The sequence below is a fragment of the Anarrhichthys ocellatus genome, unplaced genomic scaffold (genome assembly GCF_004355925.1).
Source record: "Anarrhichthys ocellatus isolate YVR2014 unplaced genomic scaffold, GSC_Weel_1.0 scaffold10, whole genome shotgun sequence".
Taxonomy (NCBI): Eukaryota; Metazoa; Chordata; class Actinopteri; order Perciformes; family Anarhichadidae; genus Anarrhichthys; species Anarrhichthys ocellatus.
Window position 1 is genome coordinate 9,029,602 of NW_022280040.1, and position 22,369 is coordinate 9,051,970.

Genomic DNA, 22,369 nt, shown 5'->3' on the forward strand with positions numbered 1-22,369 from the left:
TCAATAATGTATTTTTTAAATTAAAATGTCATTATAGTTTGACCTTTTTTGGCCATTTGGGGGCAGCAGAACAAGCTGTCACCACAACATTTTATTGTTAAACATTTTCATATATATCAAATATCATAATGTTTCTTCACTCTGCTTTTAAGGTGTTGAACTTGTACAATTACAAAGAAGAGGGCATGCAGACATTGTCAAAAGAGCGTCATAGGATGTTCACTTGGAGGAGTCGGGAGGAGCAGGTCTTAGAGGCGGAGCTGTCTGGGGAGGAGCAGGAAGTGGGAGGAGCCTGGTTTGATCAGAGTCTGTCGTGATTGGCTTCGGGGTGTTAGCCCTCTAGCACTACCTGCAGCAGAACCCTGTGCTCTCTTGCAACAATTGTTTCTCTGAGTGCTAATGTGAGTTTCTCTTCTCTTAGTACTTTTTGTTTGCTGTACCTTGATGCTTGAGTTTTTTACAGTTAGGTTAGAATGGTTGTTCAGTGTGTTTGTTCGTGTCAGTTGTAGGTTAGCTAGATATTTCCTCCTTATTTGTTGTATAGTGACAAAACATGGAACATACTTTCTGTTTAGATTAAACCACAATGTCGACAATAAGTCACAATTGAAGTGAACTTTTCCGGTGTCTCATAGTGAGTGACTGCAGAATCTGTAGTGTTAATAATCATAGTTCTCAACAGAAACCCCTCATACAGTCCTCAATGGGGAATGAGTTGAGATGTGGACATTAATATGGACCTGAGGCGGAGTTTACTCATGTGTTTCAGGGTAGAAACTGCTCTTTATAATCATGCATGTTCCATTTTGTGCATCATTTCCTTCTGTTTTATTACTTTTGGGGTTATGTTGAGAGTTTCCTATATTTTTGAATGTATTTGTGACCTCCAGGACAAAGCACAGGTCTGCTTTATTTGCCGTCATTATAAGGTCTGGGACTCCCTGACGAAGGTCTACTATATTATTAGATAGACCTGCTTGCATTGTGTGCAGTGCCCTCTTTTTGCCACATTGTAATAATTTTTAATCAAAATCTGTCCCAACACAATGCAACCCCACGGGAGCCAATCCCTCCCATCAATTGAGTGTTAATGTCCGGTATCGGCACATGCAGGAGAAAACATCCCGCCTCAGTGATTTTGGTCAGAAGATTGGACTGAAGATCAGCAAAAAGAAAACAGAAGTGGTGACTCTGAACATTCCAAATCCCTCAGCAATTCAGGTTTACGGAGAGAAGATCTCCCCGAAACTGACGAGTTCACATATTTGAGCAGCGCTGTCAGACACAATGGGGGCACAGATAAAAACATCAAGAACCGTCTTAATAAGGCACACTTTCAAAGTACTATATAACATATATTGTATCACAGCAGTACACCATCAAGACCAAACTTAAATTGTGTCAACCCTTTTTTATGGTTCTGAATGCTGGAGAATGACACAAAAAGATCTCAACAGACTATCAAACCTCCAGGAACTAGTTTTATTGAATATTATTTCACTAAATTAGCCAAAAACAGATATTCAAATCTGGTTATTTTATCTATCAACTGTTTGCCAATTGAATCAAAAGAGAAAAACAGTACTACATCCCAGTATACTGTTTATATTACTACCTTGATATATGATTAAACCCTCCAGGTTTGTCAAACCAAGCAGCAAAAGGCTAACAAGTGGATGTCAGTTTGCAATATCGGCTCTAACGGCAGCTGCTATTTCTGCCGTCAGAGGCGAAGGTGAATCAGTCCAAAAACAGACAAAATCACTATCATTTAAATTCACCGACAAGGAAAGCCACCCACTAAAAATACTGTCCAGTCATGCAGTTCTGTTTCTATCCAGTAGAGAGCAGGGAAAACAAGCCTTCTGCGCCTTTTCGAGGTGGTGTACAGTTTACACATGGCTCCAGTAATCACAAATTAAATTTCGCTTTCTGAGAGGTGAAAATGGCTCTTATCGGATATCGCATTCTGACCTTTTAGCAAATTGGGTTTTCCATAGGCACCGGTGAAGTCATCGGGCCTCCTCCAGTTCTCTTTTTCCAGCTTGTTGCTCTCAGCTCCCTCACACTTTTTCTTTTTCTGCCGCTTTCCCCTGCGATTGTGTACGTGAAAGAGAAGCAGAGTGAGTCACGTGATATGCTTTTTATCTGCATCCATCTGCATCTATCTTCTCTGTTTCTGGCCTGGAACTGTAATCGAATCTTTGAGTCTCTAAGAGGCCATGAAGATGACGTTACTGTGTTTCTCATCTCATGCCCCTCCCTGTGACCTCCCTCTTCCATCACCCTCCGCTTACAGCCTCCTTCCTGGCCTCATGAGCTAACGTCCAAATGACATTTAGAAATTATGAATGCTGCTGACCACCAAGAGGATGCAGAAAATAGAAAGACAGGAATAGCAGAGAGGAAAATAAAGATGGATAAATGGGTAGATAGGAGAGGGCGATGGTATTGAGGACATTCGTCTAGTGAGTGTTTTGTAAATCTGGAAAAACAACTGATCCACATTATATGTGAATTATTTTTTTATTTTATGGTAACCAAATGTTTTGCTGTTTAAGTTTAAAACAGCTCTAATAATTTAAAAAAAATGTAATAATGGATGAAATGACTAAGTGAAAGGTTTGCCTTTTCAGCTAATTGTTTGGTTTTCTGGGCTGCAACTCTACGCTTTCGCTTCTCTCTCGCTGCTCTCATTAATCCAGTTTTCAAATGGTTTTCAGTGTAAAAGCACTAAAACCACACTGTATGCTAGTGCTGGAGAGGTGGACGGACAAAGTTAGCAACTAGCCGGGGAACACAGTGCAGCATTTAGAAGCTAAATAGCCAAATATTTCCCTCAGGAGTTGGTGGAGACCAAAACCAGAGATAAAAGGACTTTCATCAGTTGTCCAGAAACACAATGATACATTTGTAGTATAGTGACGCTAATTCTATGATTTTTAAATTTAGATTTTTAGATTCTGCAAGAGTGGAATTCAAATATCATCCTTCATACAGCAACCTGTACGAGTACTGGTTACTCACTTCAAATATCATCCTTCATACAGCAACAACCGGTTACTCACTTCAAATATCATCCCGATTGTGATCCTGATTGTCTCCCGTCAAGCATTAGATTTTCTTAAGCCTAAAAACGGAGCCAAGACGAGGTGCAGAGGTCTAGTTTTCTATCCGATCACTTGCATTAGAATATTCTGGAAGATTATTATGGAATGTTTGCCCAATGATGTCAATATATTCTGCCCGCTGCAGCTTTAAACAACAAAAAAACCCAATGTAAACAGTCCTGTTATTTAAAAAAGCTAAAGAAAGACCAGACAAGTGGGACCATTGATAATGTAGGATGTAAAAAATGAAGGTAAAATGTTTCCGTCTGAAAGGTGAAGTTTTTAAACTTAAATGAGCTCATGCAGTTTAAAAAGTTGTAATGTCAGTCGATAATTACAGCAATTAACATTAAAACAAATACTTCAACAGGCTTTTTTCTGACTTGCTCCAACCATCACATTATGAGAGTAAGAATTCCTCTAATCAGACAGGTTTTCTGCATTTGGAGCGACTCAGCTGCTGTAACACCTAAACGCTCAGCAAATTAACTTCATTTAATTTAGAGGAGCTGCCAAACACGGCCTTTGCTTAATGTTATTCTGGAAGATTAAGTGGTTGTCAAAGTTTTCAGTATTCTGATCTAAAACACATTAATTATAAACTTCAGTGGATTACATGTTCAAGTTATTTTTTTTATTGTCATGTACACAACAGTTACAGAGAAGCAGTCCTTGGCAATGCAAGTCTGAGCTCTTAGTCTCCCTCCAACCCTGCTCATTAAATATGTAAAGAAAAATCACAAGTAAAGAAAAGAGAGAATCTAAGACATAATAGTGCAGAAGGTAATGTATGTACTGTATGTATTGAATGGAATAATAGACATGCGTGCATTCATTTCAAAATGAATAAACTAAACACGAATGTAGTAAATTAATATGTGTAAGTAAAACATTGAGAGAAGGAAACCGATGGTAAAACAGTAAGTAGAAGTATAAAAAGTGACGGTATAATAAAAATGACAGTGTTCAAAGAGCTCAAAAGTCTTGTTTCCATACCTGGAAGAGAACTTGCGTATTTGGATGAAATCGTGTTTTTTTCCCCTCAGTTTTCACCCATGAAGAAGGTTAGACCTGCTGCGTCCCAATCGGAAAATCATATCTGACCACCGTATCTGTGGATAGATGGGTAAATAAATAATACAGAAGGAGGAGTAGTGGAAATAGAGGGACAGGTTCTTTATTAATGGATGGCCTCCACCAAAACAGATGGATTGGGGGATGGGAGGGGTGGAAGACGCGGGATGGTGGGCAGGTTTCGTAGGAGTAGGAGTTGAGAGAGGAGCCTTATCATGACGACCGCGTCCAAATTCTGTAGCTGCCTTTTAATGATGGAGGGAAGATGGACCCATGTGAGAGCAAAAGAAAGACCGAGGCCAAATACGGACATGTGCGAAGTGACAGCCTGTCCAAAGTAGTCATAAGAGGTGCTCTCCTCTTTGCTGCCTATACTGTTTCACTCATCTGTCAATCTTGTGTGTGTGTGTGTGTGTGTGTGTGTGTGTGAGAGAGTGAGAGAGCTTGTGTGTGTAAGTGTATCTTAGTGTATTTGTTGGCTGCAGTTTTAAACTCCTGGAGGGTTTTCCCCCTTTCGACTATATATAGGTGCAGAAAATTGCCTCGTAAAAATGGCAATACTTTCAAAGGACTCCATCTCTCCACGTTCCTCACACACACACATGCACACACACAATTCTGATTTCTATAAATCATTTAGTGACACTAATTAGTACTTTTTGTTATCAGAAACTGCCCAGAGCCCCCTATATCTCTGCAGTCTTTCATTTTTCTATTCTGCTCTTCCTTCCTCCCCGGGGGAGACACTTACTCATTCATTTCTTCGCCGCTCGTCTCTCTCTGGACTGGTAATGGGGATTAAAGGCTAATTGAGGCTTAATTGAATAACGGATTAAACACGTGCACGCAGATGTTCTTTCTTGTTTTTTCGTCATTTTGAGGAAATGTACTGTTTTTGTCAGCACGCATAGTGAGAGGTGCATGTTCACACCTTGACCGAGCAGTTGTGAGTTGTTCATTGCTCAAGAGCTTCTGGTCAGTAGTTTATTATGAGCATTACTTGCATCCTTTCTATTCTTTCACAGGTCTTTAGCTTGAATTAAATGTCGATGTGGTGTTTGGAGTCATGAGTGAAAAATGATAGTTTCTTCCCCATTTATTATCTCATATTCTTCAGTTTGCATGATTCTGCTTAGAAATATAAAGTTAACATAAGTTTTTTTTTTAGTTTCCAGTTAATTTTTACATCAACTTGGGTATCCATTTGCCAGTACGAAAGTCTGATGTCCAGAACTTCTATCGGGCTGCTAAAAAAATATCAAACTAATATAAATCAGACCTGAAAGAGAAAAAGTCATTCAGGTTCGGTAAGGTGTTTGACATGACTTCCAAAGTGATATACATAACCGTTTCAGAGCACCAGGAACAGTTTGCACTGTTAGCTGCAAGCCGCCTGCTCAGCCGTCACCATATTGAGAGTTGGTATAGAGCAATGACATGATCACAATTTAGCATTTTGCACCTTTTTAAAATAAGTCAACGTTGATGTTTTTTGGTTTCACACAGGACACTAACAGCCGTCTCCTGGGTGAAAGTCCTGCGTCTGTTTGAACCATCCATCCTCCGTCACCTCCTCCCTATAGGTGGACTTTGTCGCTCTTTATGATACGTCACCCGACTTCCTGGTTTGCTCCCGTCATAATTACTACAGCCACTAGAGGCCGCCACCAAACAAATAAAGCAGGTATGGTTCTTGGAAAGCTGAACGCACAGACCACCTTTACAGATGTTCTTTTCGGGATGGACAGTCTGTGTTGTCACAGGCAAAATAGATGGAGAAAGAACGCTTTTTTTAAATGCGCAATAACTTTAAAAGTTTTACATTTAACTACTGCTACAAAACTATATTTTATGAACTAATCTTTTGTCATTTAAGCCCAGCAGTTTAAAAACATTTCTTTTTTTTTATGAATCCGAGCAATGCAGAGGGAATAAAAACAGTGTTTGTCTTTAATCCAAACCTCTAGGGAGAGGAAGAAGCCATTAGTTGGTCCCATGCAGACAGACCAAAAGGCTGGTTGGCTATTAGATTTCATGGGTGTGAATACAAAGACAGGCAGACAGGCAGACAGACAGACAGACAGACAGAGTGTGATCTCAAGCTGTCTACACTCATTATTATCTCCACATCTCTTCCACTCCCTGCTCTTTCTCTCTCTCCGTCTCTTCTGTTTTTAATGTCGCTGTATCAGACACCTCCACACCACGAGCAGATTGGGAGTCAGCAGGTGTGTGCGTGTGTGTGTGTATAATGTAGTGTTGTGCGTGCAATACTGTGTACGTATGTGTTTTTTGGGTGTGTGTGTGTGTGTGTGGGGGGGGGGGGGGGGTATATATGGCATCACAATTGCCATGGAAACCTGGGCTTGTAATAAAAAAAGTAATTTGGCTGGTTTCCATGGCAACCTGCTACACAATAGCAAACCTAAGGGATGCTGCACTCATCTGCAACAGGGATGGGGAGGACACTTAATATTATATATGAATATATGTAACTGAGTTACCGCAAAAGAGTTGATGTCACGGAATAAAATGTGCATTTTTATGTTGAAAATGAGATATGTATGTGTTCATAATGCTCCTGCAGACAGGTTTTCATGTCTCTCTATATTAAGGCTATTATGAGAAATATCTCTGCCATTATTATTAGATATCATTTTGGTTTTTTTAAGAATACCCATCTTTAAAACCTCAGCAACTTTAACACAGTAGGGAAACACAATGGGGTCGTGAATATTAGAGAGATTAAATGGATAATAAGCTATAAAGCAGCCAGCATTAATGTCGCTGCTGTGATAAATTCCTAGAAATCTCTCCCTGTGTCACACTCGCGCTGTCACTCTCTCGGTGATGACTGACGGTTTGTTTCTCTGCATTGTAGCGGCGCGGAACGGCGAGAGGCGGGGCGAAAAAACGGGGACTCGGAGTGGGTCGCGAGGGGCTGTGCACAAGCGACGGGGAGAGATACAGAAACGGTCCCCGGTTTGAAAGCCGGTGATTGCAGTGACGTGGCTTCCCAACGAGGTGAGCGGTCGCTGATGGGAGAGCAGCCCGGCTCCATCAAACCACCGGGGCGATGAGGAGAGGACGGGACGGACGACAGAAAGCCTTCTGCCGCAGAGGAAACCCAGATTAAAGCTGATTTGACTAACGGCTCTTACCGGCATCCCCCGTGCATGCACGCGGCGTCACCTATCCTGCGACTCGCACATACAGACCCACCCACCACGACCACCCGTCGGGCTGTGTGGTGACTTTGGGTTGAGCTGGACGCGCTGGACAGCCGGCAGGATAAACATCTTTTGGTCTGATTGCGTCTTATGATCTCCGTCATCACCGGGTCGGTCCCCCCGTTCCCCTTTTATTAGGTATGTAGCCTGGCTTCAGGTTAGTGTAACTACTGTGCGTCTTCTGCAACCTGTCCGAGTGCACAAACAGAAACTACTCAAATCATTAGTCAGATTTAGGAGGACGCTTTAAGAGAGCACTTTGGCTCTGCGATTTTTCTGTTGCGCACAGAGCCGAGCAGCTTGCAGAAGGCTGAACGCACCAGTGGCTATTAACTGTAAAGTAGGCTATCAATATGCTTTATTCTAACCGCAGAGCGGAGAAATGCTGGCTCATTTAGCCGCCTTCTGTTCTTTGCGCTATTCCAGCGGATGAGCGAGCCCCGGGGAAAGGGGCGCCACTGTGACCGGAGCAGGGTTGGATTCTCCCCGGCTGGTGACCTCCTGCTCCGGGGGACAAATCCTCCCACCACCTGGCGTCACCTGTCCACCGGCAGACCGAGAGCGACGGAGCCCACCGATGCGTCTGGCAGCCCCTGATGCTCGTCAGTGCTCCGGGGCTTTCCGGTCGGTGGGAGAGGCTCGAGCCGCGGCCGCGCGCTAGAATGCTGCGCCAGGTGTTGCACGCGGGCCTGAGGACCTCCTTCCACGCGCTCGGCCGGTTCGTGGCGAGCCACCCGGTGTTCTTCGCCTCGGCGCCCGTGCTCCTCTCCATCCTGCTGGGGGCCAGCTTCAGCCGGTACCGAGTGGAGGAGGACGTGGAGAGCCTGCTCGCGCCCAAGCACAGCCTGGCCAAGATCGAGGGTAACCTGGTGGACAGCCTGTTCCCCGTGAACCGCTCCAAGCACGCGCTCTACTCCGACCTGCAAACGCCGGGCCGCTACGGGCGCGTGATCGTCACCACCCGAAAGGGGAGCGTGCTGGACCCGGTTCATCTGGACACCATACTAAAGGTATACACGCGCACACACTGACTCTATGCACATATGCAAACAATGTCTAAAAAGTAATTTGCTTCAATGAGCGCTGATAAACAAATGAAGAAACGAAGTCGAATACAAATAATGTGCTTTAAAGTAAGACCATGACTATAATATACAGTAAAAGACAAAATAGCCTTCAACCAGGACAAATGCTTGACATAATTTGAACATTTTGCATGTCTCTCTGAGAGGTATATCTTTAGTTCAAGAACACTCTGGCACACAGAAGTATACTCCCAATAAGTATTCCTTATTTTTATTCCTAAGCACTCAAAAGCTGCTTCGGAAGCTGCTGCGGGCTACTGCCAACTAAAAACACATTTATACACCGAAAATGTAGACTATGTGACAATTTAGCTTCTGTCCCGTTTAAATCACAGTATATGCAACGTAAAAATGAGGCTGCAATGCATCTGCAGAATCCAACTCTAAGAATGAATCAAATATAGTCCCATTCAGAAATGCACACAGAGGTTAGGATCGGTATATCTGTAGGCCGGAGCACATATGCAAGCTGTCTTGCTCCTTATTCTGCGTGATTGATGGGTTTTAAACAGAGCAACACAGTCCCATTTCGAATAAACTCCCGACAACCTTAATGGTTATGAAGCAGCGCATTTTAATTACAAAGTGGAGTTAGCTGCAGCTCGGAGGCCTCTGTCTCATGCGTTGGTTTTTCCTTAATGGATTTATGAGCATTAGTTTGACACCCCTGGAGCAATCAGCCAAATTATATCATGAAGTTATGTTATGTGGATGTAATCAGAGCTTGCAGACTAGTAGCCACATTGTGTTGTGGACTGTGTGTGCCCTCCGTCCATGCATGTATCTGCCTGTGTGTTTGTCACATCTGGTTATTGTGACCCACTTTACACATACCCAAAGCACAGTGTTGGTCCATGGAGGACTGCCACAGTTAAGACTAGTTTAGGGCTTTGCATCATTTACTGCCGAGAGAGAGATAGAGAGAGAGAGAGGTTGGTGCAAGAGGGCGAAAGAGTTGTATAATCATATTATCTGTGAGGTTCAAGACTTCTTCCTTCTCAGCTCGTCTACTCGTGCATCAGTTTGTGAGCCCCTTCGTTTCCCAAAATGCCACCGCTGTGAGAAGAGGGGCTCTGCACTTGTTGCATGAGACAGCAACAGCAGCGATAAACCAGTACTAGACAGGATCACATTCTTAATGTGATTAATTGGTGGCTGTGAAGCATTGTGAGTCAAAACACGCTTCTTGCTCTTCAAAACACGACCACGTTCTTCTGAGAGCTGATTGTTTTGTTCCGATAAAACTGAAATGTCCTCTCATGGTGGAAACACCTTGGCGTGACCCAGTCATCAACAAGAGTCAGTCTGTCGGTCAAGCCAGACTAAAATATCTCAACAACGATCACATGGATTGTCATGAAATTTTGTACAAGCATTCATGGTCCCCAGAGGATGAAGCTTATAGACGTTAGTGATCCCCTGACTTTTCATCTGGCGCCACCATCAGTTGAAAGTGTTCACTTATCCATTATAACATTTTCAACATCTACCAGATGGGTTAGCTCAAAGTAACTGAAAACATCTAATTTTGACTATTATTGCAACTGTGATATGCTTTGCGTTATTAGAAGGAATGATACTTTCACATCATTATTCTCATTTTCATTAAAAACCTATTAATATGGTTATGGTAGGGCTAAAGACGTTTTCTTTAGTCGGTAGAATGTGATGTTAGGACATCTCTGCAGAAAAACAACATTGAATTTAGAATAAGACCCATTTTACCTTTAACAAATATTGCGCCTCCAGCGATTTGTAAAGTTGTAGGAGGCCATATTGAGATTTTGATCAAATTTTGATTAATTGTGCAGCCCTGCAGCCGATTTTAAAGGACGACTCCCACCCTTTGCACAGGGAATTTCAGCTTCTTCCTTGTAGACGGAGGTATACAGTCCCACGGTGTAGAACAAAGCGGTATAAAAACAGCTTTGTTCCAGCAGCCACCACTCAGGTGAACAAATTATAGCAACAGTGCCAGATGCTATAGAAGCAACGTTTGTGTACTTATTTATTTTATTTAGTGATTGACTGATGTGTACTTTTATCATGTTTGTCTTGTTGTCTGTGTTGATTGTAATGTGTGTCGAGATGGATGCCTCGCCTTCTATTGCAAACCAAGTCTACCTACGGGTACAAATAAAAGTAACCTGAACCTGAACCTATTTCCCAGATCATTAATGCTAATAACTTTAGTCAACAACTGAGTTTTCCTCTAGCACCATCATCAGGTTTACATACATTTACCCGTGTTTAAGACCAAATATCTGCAAAACGAATGGCATCCCCATCGGCCCCAGCTGTACTTTGTGTTCATCACTAATTAGCAAATGTGCTACTCTAAGATTTTACCTGCTAAACATCAGCGTGTTAATATTGTGGTCATGAGCACGTTAGCATCCTGACGTTAGCATTATGTTCACGTTGTAGGAGCTAATGTTTTTCTTAAACCCTTTGAAAACCCGAAAAATCACCAATTTGAATATCTAAAAAGAATTTGAAGGTAAAGCTGCAATCCGGTTGCAGATGTTGATAGAGCTGCTATTTTCAATTGCCATCAGTTAACAACCACAAAAAGCTTAAATATTTAATCATATACATAAATTCAATTATGTATGTGAGAATACCTGAAATTAATATACTCAAAAAATAACTGATTGGACCTTATAATGTTAATTTAGCAGTCTGAGGGCACTGTATCGGGAGTCAGAAGGTCCTACCAGGACATATTGGTATCTTTTGGCAGTAAAAAGCGCCAAAAACTGAATGAGGTATTGATACATTTAACAGCATGTCGGTGAATTGAAGCAACTACAAATCATTCATCAAGAGACATTCCTACACACACACACACACACACACACACACACACACACACACACACACACACACACACTCTTACCCTCCCTCTCTGAAGTCAATGCAGCACTCTGAGGTGGGAGACAGCTCTGCCCGTGTTCGCTGTGGCAGAGACTGGCATCGGGCCTGTTGCTTAGTAACCAGCTCTGTGGATGCTGGCACTGTTGTCCTCTCGCCATAGAAACGGAGGAGGATTCTGAGACCACTATTGTTACTCTGTCGAGAAAAGGCACACACGCTCCCACATACCTCTCTTTCATGTCCACACGAAACGGAAAGTCGAAGCACACAAAGTAAGCCAACAAGCCAACACACTGAGTTTTGCTAAATTGGACCACTGGGTAACTTCTTCCTTGTTTTTGTGTTTGCATGTGTGTGTTTTTGTCTGCACGCAGCTCCACCATCGGATCTACCAGATGCAGGTGACGGTCCCGGCCACCGGCGTCAACAGCTTCAACTACTCCTTCTCCTACCTCTGTCTCCCCGACGACAAGAACGTCTGCATCATCGACGACATCATCCGCGCCATGGAGGAGATCCAGTCGGCGCGCACCTCCAACAGCTCCGTCCCGCTCCTGCGGTACCCGATCACGCAGCTGGCAGACGGACGCCAGGCGTACATCGGCCACCAGCTGGGTGGCGTGCAGGGCTGGGGTCCCGGCGGGGCGGCGCGAGGTCCGGGGACGGGAGCCAGGGGAGAAGGTGTGCGATCTGCCAGGGCGCTGCAGCTCACCTACTACCTCCAAGCCCGCGGCGGCCTGATGGACCGGGTGGCCGGCCAATGGGAAAAGGCCTTCTGTGCTGAGTTGCAGCACTTTGCAGCGTTGCACCCTAAACTGGGGCTGTACCCTTCTACTTCCTCTTCTCTGAGGACAGACTTCCAGTTCTCCTCGGTGCTGGCACACCAGCCCCTGTTGGCCAGCTTGGGGGCGTGCAGCGTACTGGCCGTCCTCTGCTGCTCCATGAGGGACTGTGTGAGGTCTAAACCCTGGTTGGGACTGCTGGCTCTGCTGTCGATCACACTGTCAGGCCTCACTGCTGCTGGGATACTCAACCTGACCGGGGCCACCTACAACTCTACGTACCTGGGCATCCCTTTCGTCATGCTTGGTGGGTTTAAAACTAATACTTTTGATGGTTTAAATTCAAAATACACACAACATATATGACATTCTGAGTCTAAATCACTACTGAGTATAATTCTGTATGTCCTTGTCTTCATTCTCCATTTGTCTTGAAATGGCCTTTCAGTTCAGGACATTTTTGAATGTACACATTTTAAGAAGTTATGGTTGTTGAACACATGGAAGTCTTAACATAAAATAAAGAACCTCAATGAAAAACAATGAGTTACAGCCCAGATAAATCAAAGACAAGTGAAGCTAACACATGGCAGGTGTGAGCCACAGTGAACATTGCCATTGCTTTTATATCTCAGACTGCCAGTGTTCACCGTCTGCTTCTTCAATACCTGTGATGGGTTTTGCAGATGCCAGCCTCAGGCGGAATGCCATTTCAATGTAGACAGATCATCAAAATGACTGACAAGTGGCGGGGCATGGCAGAAACTGAAAAAGTAAGTTGTTGAGTTAGGTTTCTTAAACCCTGGAACAAAAATCCAGGGGCTAGAACCAGAAGGTGTCACACTATTTTACATTTAGAAGTGTCCAACTTAAGTTCAAGACGATTTTTAAGGGGTCGGTATGCTTTAAATCATGTGCTTGTTGGATTGTTCACGAGCGTCTGAAAACCCCTCCTGCATATTTCCAACGCCAGAATTGAGGATCTGCGTCCCCACATTTTTGAAACTGTCTGAAACCAAGAAATCTGTCAGAAAATGTGTGTGGCAGCATGCCCGTTTCCAGACGGGGTCGGACGACACATCTTACAGACCATCAGCTGACCTTTTATAGAGGTATTGCAGACTTGACGTGACGACGGTGAGCACATGAGACATGTTGCAGTTTGCATGACCGAAGTAGGCATTCACAAATCAAACGTTTTCTCTCCAGATCCCAAATCAGGGTCTCTCGTCGGATACCAAGTGCAAATCCAATACGAGTGCTCTCTCATTTCTCGATGTAAGGACACATGAGGCGAATTTAATAACGCAATGAAGAATCTTTATTAAATGTGGATCAATCGCACCACATAATGAGGTCATTATAGTCCATGCGGGATGCAGAATTTGTCCAGAGGATTAACTATAATTCATAGAAATATTTCCGACCTCATGTGATGACGTTGACCACGTCATAGTACTCGTGACTAAAGTCCTCAAGGGAGCGCAAATCATTCCCAGTTTATTATAGGAAATAAAATACTTTAATGAGACTGGAGCAGTCTTATTAAAGAGCTGATACATCTGCATCTGTGATAAACTTGAGGTAAATATTATTTGTAATTCCCAAATACATTGATAGTGGTTTGGGTAGCAACCACTGGAAAGCAGGTTAACAAAGCTTTTCTGCTCTTGAATCCACAGTCTCTGCAAACCTTTGTATGCAGAGGCTTCCATGTGGAATAGAGACGATAACATTCATGTCATGTGAGGGAAGTTAGTGATTTAGATTTTTGACGGTGATATTATGATGAAAGGGAATAGAAAACAGAAATAAGTTTAAATTCAGTAAATAGGAATTTAACAAACCAGGAGCAAAAATGCATACCATCTGTGTGAAGGCGTACTTGCAGTTTAGTGCGTGCGTGCATGATCAATGCTGTAGGATGTACTGCATGTAACCACTACTGAACACATGTAGTCTATACCGTAATTACTCTGTAACATGGAGGAGGAAAGGCTGCTGTTAGGCTTAAAATAACCACAGCGAGAACAGAGGAGACAGGAGAATAGAGACCGAGAGGGGGCTTGATGAAATATCACCCCAAATGGGGGGTTGAGATAGGGATTCTCTGAGCAGAAAATGAAGTTAAATGGCAGTTAGAAGGAAGGAGGGCAGGCAGGGAGGGGTTTTCACAATCAAGTAGGCAGACAGAAAAAGGTGGGAGGAAGTGTAAGGCGAGAAGGATTACAATGTATGGAAAGAGGGAGAAATACAGCGTGAGATGTTTAAAAAACGAGGATTTGTGGCAACTATTTGGCGTCTTTCTCTCTCAGGATCAGACAGAGGAAATGTTTTCACGCAGGGGCTTATTAACTTTCAAAGCTGGCACAAATGACAAACTGATGGGAAAGACGACGATTCATAAAAGAGAGAGAGAGAGAAACGATGAGTCATTTAAATCTTCAGAATGTTCTCACTTTCAAGTGTATTTTTAGTTAAGCCTACTTTGTTAAATAGAGAATCTGGTTATTTAAAACAAAAAGAAAAAACATTATAAATATTCCACAATGTGAGATACTAAAAAAATGGTAATGTTTTGTTTTGGTACCAAACCAGGTATCATTATAAGACCAATATTAAAAACTATCCACAGCCAAGGGTTTGTATATCTTCATGTTTGTGTGTGAAACTTTTGCCATATCCAAGAGTTTAAACTGAGTTTGCAGTTTCTGAGATCCGATTTATAATTTAACAGTAACCAGAAGGGTCTGAAAGGCTTCTGACAGAAGGACACGCCCTCATCTTGTGGGTATGTTCTCATGCATTCGTACCTGGCTCAATGTGATGTGAGTGCACATTAGCCCGTCTCACGCTCCTGTAAATATCAAAATCCTTGGACAAATGTTGTCTCGAGCCTCTCGTTTGGCTCACATCTTCTGTCTGCAACATTAACCTCCACACCTCTTCCACTGTCATTCACCGTCTAATTCCCTCCCTTTCAAATACACACACACACACACACACACACACACAAATCAGCACACTTTCTCAAATATACCCACGCCTGAAGTGGCGGCATGTTACGCCTCTGCTAAGGTGTTAAGTGTTTTGCCATGGTGAGGTCAATGGAGGGAGGGGGGGCGGGGGGGGGCACTGGTGACTCATGGATGCCATGGCAACTACGGTAGAGGAAACCATTGAAAACCATCTACTTGCATGTATATAAACATGTATGTGCATGCACATGAGACAAGGACCTGGTACGCTTAAATCCCCTCTAATGGACGCGGTTTGAACCATTGAATGCAGCATCAGAACTGTATTCCTTACATATTATTTGAAGCTACAAATCTATTAATTAAGGAGGCTTTGCTTTTATGCATCTGCTGGGTTATTCATAATAACTTTATGAAAATATACTAATTATTTATCATCTGTATTGACCGGTAAGTTAAATTCTCCTGCAGCTGCAAGTTCTCAACAAGGATTTTTGAAGTCACAAGGAAATTGCTTTGCCACGGTGTCTCACGTCTGTCATTTCCCATATTTGTAGTTCAAACAGGATTGAGGTGCGACATTATGCAGCGAGGACTTGTTCAAAAGCAGGCGGGCTGAGTTATTGCACTTTCTTGTGCAACGTTGTGATTCCTCAAAATTGATAAATTGAAGGACTGCGGGGTGCAATCAAAGCAAGGAAACGGGTTGCTCGGAAATTAGCTAGTTTAGACTGAGAGTCGAATGCAAAAATGTTGGGTTGTAAAATCAAATCAATGAGCTGAAAGAAGCTGAAATTCTCAACAGTGCTTCAGGAAAGGGCAGGCTTAATAATTATCTGTGGATTCATCATTGCGAGCAACTCCCCCCCCAACCAAACTATTGATTTTGTTCAGCTCACATTCCTATTTGTTTCCCATCAGGTCACGGGCTCTTTGGCTCCTTTGAGATGCTGTCCTCATGGAGACGAACCCGTGAGGACCAGCATGTGAAGGAGCGCGTGGCGAGTGTCTTCGAGGACGTCATGCTGCGGTTCTCCGGCTCCACCATGCTCCACCTGATGACCCTGGGCCTGGCCGCCTCGCCACTCACCAACATGGAGGCCGTCCGGCTCTTCTGCCGCACCGCCGCCTTGGCCGTCACCATCAGCTATGTTTACATGTTGTCCTTCTACAGCTCCTGTCTGGTGTTCACTGGATACCTAGAGACCGGGTACAGACACGGCTGCTTCTGCCGGCGGGTCCCCAAACCGGACCGGCTGGACTCTAAACCGGCCTGGTACAGGTGTCTCATGTACACTCGCTACCAGGATGAGGCTCCAACGACCAACGCACCACACGTGGTCGGTCACAGTCACGCCCACACGCCGAACTCCAACCCACCACATGGGGTCGTTCACAGTCACGCCCACACGCCGAACTCCAACCCACCACACGGGGTCGTTCACAGTCACGCCCACACGCTGAACTCCAACCCACCACACGGGGTCGTTCACAGTCACGCCCACACGCCGAACTCCAACCCACCACACGGGGTCGTTCACAGTCACGCCCACACGCCGAACTCCAACCTCACACACACGCACTCGCGCACACACACGCACGAGGCGAACAACCCAGCGACGGATGGACACGTCACTAACTCCACAAACGCACATCCACACCTGCACACGCATCTGACAGCGAGCACGGACCCTAATCCTCAGGACTCTCACCTTTTGCTGGGGTGTGTGAGGCGCTGCTACGGCGACTGGATCACTAACACCTATGTCAAACCCTTTGTGGTTCTGCTGTATCTGGTTTACATCTCCTTTGGATTGATGGGCTTCCTGCAGGTGAGGAAACAATACAACAAATACAACTGTCATTTTGTTTAGACAGTTTATGGTTCGTTATCGCTCTCCGCAATATCTATATTTTAACCACATTCGTGTCATTCGTGATCCTTGTCGTAGGACAGTGTGGGGGATTTTATTGGACAAAAGGTTAACGTGACTGCAAGTTAAGGGGCTGTGTAATATTAACTAACAAAAGAAACTATTTTCTAAATGAAACATGCAAGAATCAGCATGAAACCTTCAGAATAAAAGCTGCATGTCATTCATGTAAACTGACCAGTACACTTGAATTTCACCCAAAAGCTCCAGAAGTTGTAGCATTTTGAAATGTAGTTTCATGATTTGTGAAATAACAATGGCATTGTATGTAATTTAGACAGACTCACTACATTTAAAAAAAGAAAAGAAATCGGCAGGCGAGTATACAGTATATTATAATATTGTCGCAATTTATTGATCAGTGCTTTCATTTCACTTAACTTAGGACCATCGCTAGATTTGTGTCATAAAATTCATTTTCTTTCCAAATTTAAGGAGACCACTGATTACCTGGTATGTCTTACAGATTACTGTTGAATATTATGGTATAAGAATACTTCACCTTTTACAATGACTGTATTTATTTGCAGCGTGCCTACACAAGCATGAGACGGTAGTGGAGGAAGTGAGACTTTCGTGAAAATGCATGTGTTTGGGAAGTAGTGAGCCTCAGACTGGATAAACAAGACTTCGAAGTTTTCTTCAAGAATTCAAGGAGACATGGCATGACTCATTTTGTTAGTTGTCCTCAGCTTGTCTGGTCACTACGTGGCAGCAGTGGGGATAGTATCATGTGAAAAAGAGATACCAGTGCATACTCATACTATATAAACATATGAATAAAAGCCAAAATGCTCTGTTTAACCCGTGGCAAATATGTTTCTGTTATCGGCAGGTGACCCAGGGTTCGGACCCCAGTGCACTGGTGGCCATGGATACAGCGACAGTCTTGTACACCCGCGCCCAGCAGCGCTACTTCAGCTCATACTCTCCCGTCATTGGATTTTACATCTACGAAAGCGCCCCCTACTGGAACGCCTCAGTGCAGCGGGACCTGCTGGAATACGCCAAAGGTTTCCAGCGAATCAGCTGGCTGGAGGCTTACCTGAACTACCTGTCGGATCGCAACCAGTCCACCAGCCAGCCGCGGGAAAACTTCACCAACACGCTCCGCCACGCCTTCCTCCGCGAGCCGCAGTTCGCCCACTTCGCCGATGACATCATATTTGCGGAGCGCGGTCAGGGCGAGGAGCCCGACGTGGCCGCGTCCCGAATCTTCCTGGTGGCCAAGACGACGGAGAACAAGCGCGAGGAGATGTCTGTGCTGCTGGACACGCTGCGACGCCTGTCGCTGACCTCGCGCGTCCGCTTCCTGATCTTCAACCCCTCCTTCGTCTACCTGGACCGCTACGCCGCGGCGGTCAGCTCCCCCCTCAGACACTCACTGCTGGCGGTGCTCTTCCTGTTGGGTCTGTCCTCGCTGGCCGTCGTGGAGCCACTCGTCTCCGTGTGGCTGGGCCTCACGCTGCTCTCCGTCCAGTTCGGGGTGCTGGGCTTCATGACCTTGTGGGGTGTGGAGTTGGACTGCATGTCCGTGTTGTGTCTGATCTCGGCCCTGGGACACTCGGCAGACTGCAGCGGCCCCCTCCTCTGCGGTTTCTCCTCGGGTCGGGGCGAAAGCAGGACTCGCTGGGTGAGGGTGGCGCTGGAGAGACACGGGGTTCCCTCCCTGCAGACGCTCATCTGCTACGGCGCCGCCCTGGTGCCCGTTGGCTCCATACGCTCTAACCTCACACACACACTGTTCCGCTGCCTCACCCTCACGGCGGGCTGCTCCGCCCTGCACACGCTGGCATTCCTGCCCACCCTCCTCACCTTCCTGCCTCCCTCCAAGAGCCCGGGGCAGCGGCCCGACGGAGAGGCGCAGAGACAGGAGGTGGAGTGCGTTGAAATGAACGACAGCACGCGAGTGGTCGACCAGATCACCACTGTCTGAGCATGGGATGATGTTGTTTTATTTATTTATTTATTTCTGGCCTCTTTGTTGCTATGGTGACAGTCGGCTGGGAGTTGGCTCACTGTAGTCTGAGCAGCCGCTCTGCATCTGCAGACAAGAATGCCGATCCTCGTGAGGAGGAACAGAGGAGGAAAAAGGAGTGTCACTAAGAGAGAGACGGGAAGAAACCTAGAAGTAGAGGGTCAAGAGGAAATGGTAAAAGGAGAGAGAGAGGGGGGGGGGGGTTAGTGAAGACAAAAGAGAGAGACCGGTTTCCAATGCAGTGTATCCATGGTTACCTGCTTGTTTCTAGTGCTGCGTGGCATGCGAATGAGCTCTTTCCCAAACAGCCAATCAGAAGTAGGAATCAGAAGGATCAGCTGAGGTCAGGCCTGGCTGTGACGGTATCACAGAGGGAAGTGTCAAATCTTTTTTTCACGTGTCCAGAAGTCGCTTTAGATCTGATCCCACTGTTTTGCTACTGCTTTCTGTTCACCATATCAAGTTGCACAAATACAGCTACAATGACATGAGGCAATCATCTGTATGACTCGAGTGTTTCTACTTTAATGCCGGACAAATAAAGTCAAGTTAAGAAAACGTGTTTGTAAGTGGTTTGGCTTTTGATGCAGGTTGTAATATTTTTTTAGTTACGTGGGAAACAAACAGTACGGTCACTGCTAGTGTTTTTAGATGGAACCGTTTGCAACATTTGCCGTGTTTGTAACTTAAATATCACGGGTCGTAAATTGCATTTCAACCATTCAAGCACTCACAGCGCATCTGAAGAAAGAACGGGTTCGGATAATCATGACTTTAACCTTTTCAGAATGTCTTTGAGGTCAAATCTAAGTGCTGAAGTGATGCCAAATCAGATACAAAAAATACTGCTGCAACTATGTTGAAACATACTCTGCTTGAGCGGTATTACAGTATACCAGGGTATGTAGGAATCCAGACTGTATGATTTTCAATACAGTCATGAATGCATACGCTCCGCTTACTGTGATGCTGTATTGATGTGATGTATTGTAGTGCACAGCACGCGCCACCAGAGGTCCGTCTTTGTGGTTGAACCAGCAGCTGAGCTCAGAAAGATGGCGACTCGAGTGCTTTTGTAGTTTGAAGAAGATATATACCAAAACGGTCCATAGCCTCGTGATTTTATCCAACTGCCAAGTCTGCCACCATATTCATATCATCTATATGATCATATATTCATATGTGCGCCGTAACATTAGCGAGTGAACGTAGCAGTACAGCGGGTGTGCTGTTTAGGTCATTTGTCAGTGAATTAATGCTTCAACTCCCATGTATTGCTTTCCACCTGCTGCTGATTAAAGTAAAGGGGGTAAGCCCCAAAGGTAGGGGGTGGCTTTATTTTTTATCATTTAATGACAAGCCACACTTTAGAGTTTTACCCAAAAAATTAAAAATAATTGCAAAAAAATTGAATTCTTTGTTTTTGTTATATCAAAAAATCCAATCATTTCTGTAAAACAAAATATGACAATTTCACCCAATAACATGACATTCATCCATCCATCAATCAGCTTAATGCGACACGGGAGGTGTGTGTTCGCTGGAACTTTAATTTCCTCTTTCCTCTTCTTTCCACAGAAGAAATAGTCCCTATGAAAACTCTCGACAGTGAGTTCTGGACCCTTTTTTCCTAATTACCCATAATGCTCAAATCAATGCTTCCAAACACCAGAGTCTTTTATCTCTCAGTTCTGCTAATGATGCTTGTATGGGCAGGTTAACCCGGCTCTCTTGGACAACTATAGTGACTGAGTACTATGTGGGCCTGACATTTAGCCCATAGCCTCACCAGGTAGGATTCATTACAGCCCTTCCCGAGACAGACCAGTAAACCTGCTTCACAAACTGAAAGCAAATCAAATCTCTCTCGTTTCAGTACAGTAGTGCAGTATATAGACATGAACTATTCTGGCGCCATATACAGGAGGCCTTACTAGGTAACAGGTATCAGTCAGAGCTTTAAGTGATGATTTATAATATGGCCTATGACACCTAAACTACCATTTCTCCTTGTCTCCTTCTTTATTGCACAAATCGTTTTGAATGAAATGTATTGAATGCTTTGTTATCTTTCAACCTCCTGCGATTCTCCCTCATGAAGGCAAAGGCTCTTGTTGCCTTTTGCTCTTTTATTCCTGGATTCATCTCAGTAGTTGAAGGTCTCAGTGTGTGGGAGTGCTTCCTATTGTTAATCTATGCTCCTCACTGACACTTGCCTGAATGAAAGCATTGTTCCCGCTCTGTGTGCAGGCGCCACGACCGTTGGTAAGACGACGGCGGGAAGATCCCTCGCCAGATTCCCAATCACGAGCGTCGCCAGTTGGTTTTCTTAGGATCACATGCACGACCGCCAAGCTGGTGGGACCACTAACTGTGTGCTGCGTCATCTTTTGCCAAAAACATGGTAGTTGGACTACTACAGGGCTGAATACAGGTCTGTCCAAATATGATCCGCACACTGCTCTGGAGCATGTTCTGCAGAAACGGTAGATTGTAAGAAAGCGTGAACTTTCTGGGAAAATGACACTTCTTGGTGGATCTAAAAAGTCTGTATTCAAAACCAGTCCTGCAAAAATAAAACTTCTCTCCATAACCAACAGCCAGTTGGTTCACACTTAAGATTGAGCCCACAGGGTAGAAAAACACAGGACGTGGCGAGACGGCCAGAAACCACTAACACCTCCCACGCTCAATCGTGCTGTCAATCCAAATGTAGCTCGCTGCTGCTACCGCTGTGGTCGCTGTTTAGGTCCACAAGTACAGTAGGAGCTGTGGAGCTGCATGCCGGATGTAGAATAAAGATTTACAATTGACATTTGTAAGTTTAGTTTTGAGTTCTTCTGTTTATTTTTGTTATAGCTGATATTGAGTTAGTGACAAACTGTTGAGTGTTTATTTGTAGTAATTGTGTTATGTCCACCCTTCTTTTGTTTAATTGGTTTGGCCAGCCAGTAAATATGTTCCCCCTGTTTGTCATTTAGAAAGGACAGTTTGGTCTTTGTTGGGGTTTAAGAAATCTCCTCCTGTTGCCCTTCAATTTGATGTATTTTGAGTTCAGCTCTATTTTGTTGACCTCCTTTAGGGCCCAATATAGTAAAAAAATGTTTACTTTGCTCTTTTTAATTTTGGAGGCTGAATAAAAAATACAAAAACCTTGCCATGCAGCTATAAGAATATCGCAATATCATGGTAAAAACAGCTTAGTGCAGAATTGTGTGCACTGAACCTCAATTAATCTCAGTCCATCAATCCACGATTAGGGGTCCTTCTCAATACACTTAAGACAACTAGCTCCGACCGTAGCGCTCTTAGCCTCGAACA

At 44.4% G+C, this 22,369-nt stretch overlaps 1 protein-coding gene across 1 annotated transcript; it reads left to right on the forward strand.

Moving 5' to 3' along the window:
* The first annotated feature begins 7,102 nt into the window (after positions 1-7,102).
* Positions 7,103-20,475, forward strand: ptchd1 (patched domain containing 1). The gene is made up of 5 exons (XM_031850330.1): positions 7,103-7,552; positions 7,841-8,424; positions 11,751-12,465; positions 16,058-16,968; positions 17,906-20,475. The coding sequence occupies exons 2-5, from the start codon at positions 8,011-8,013 to the stop codon at positions 19,004-19,006; spliced, it is 3,141 nt and encodes a 1,046-aa protein (XP_031706190.1). The 5' UTR covers positions 7,103-7,552; positions 7,841-8,010; the 3' UTR covers positions 19,007-20,475.
* The last annotated feature ends 1,894 nt before the right edge of the window (positions 20,476-22,369 follow it).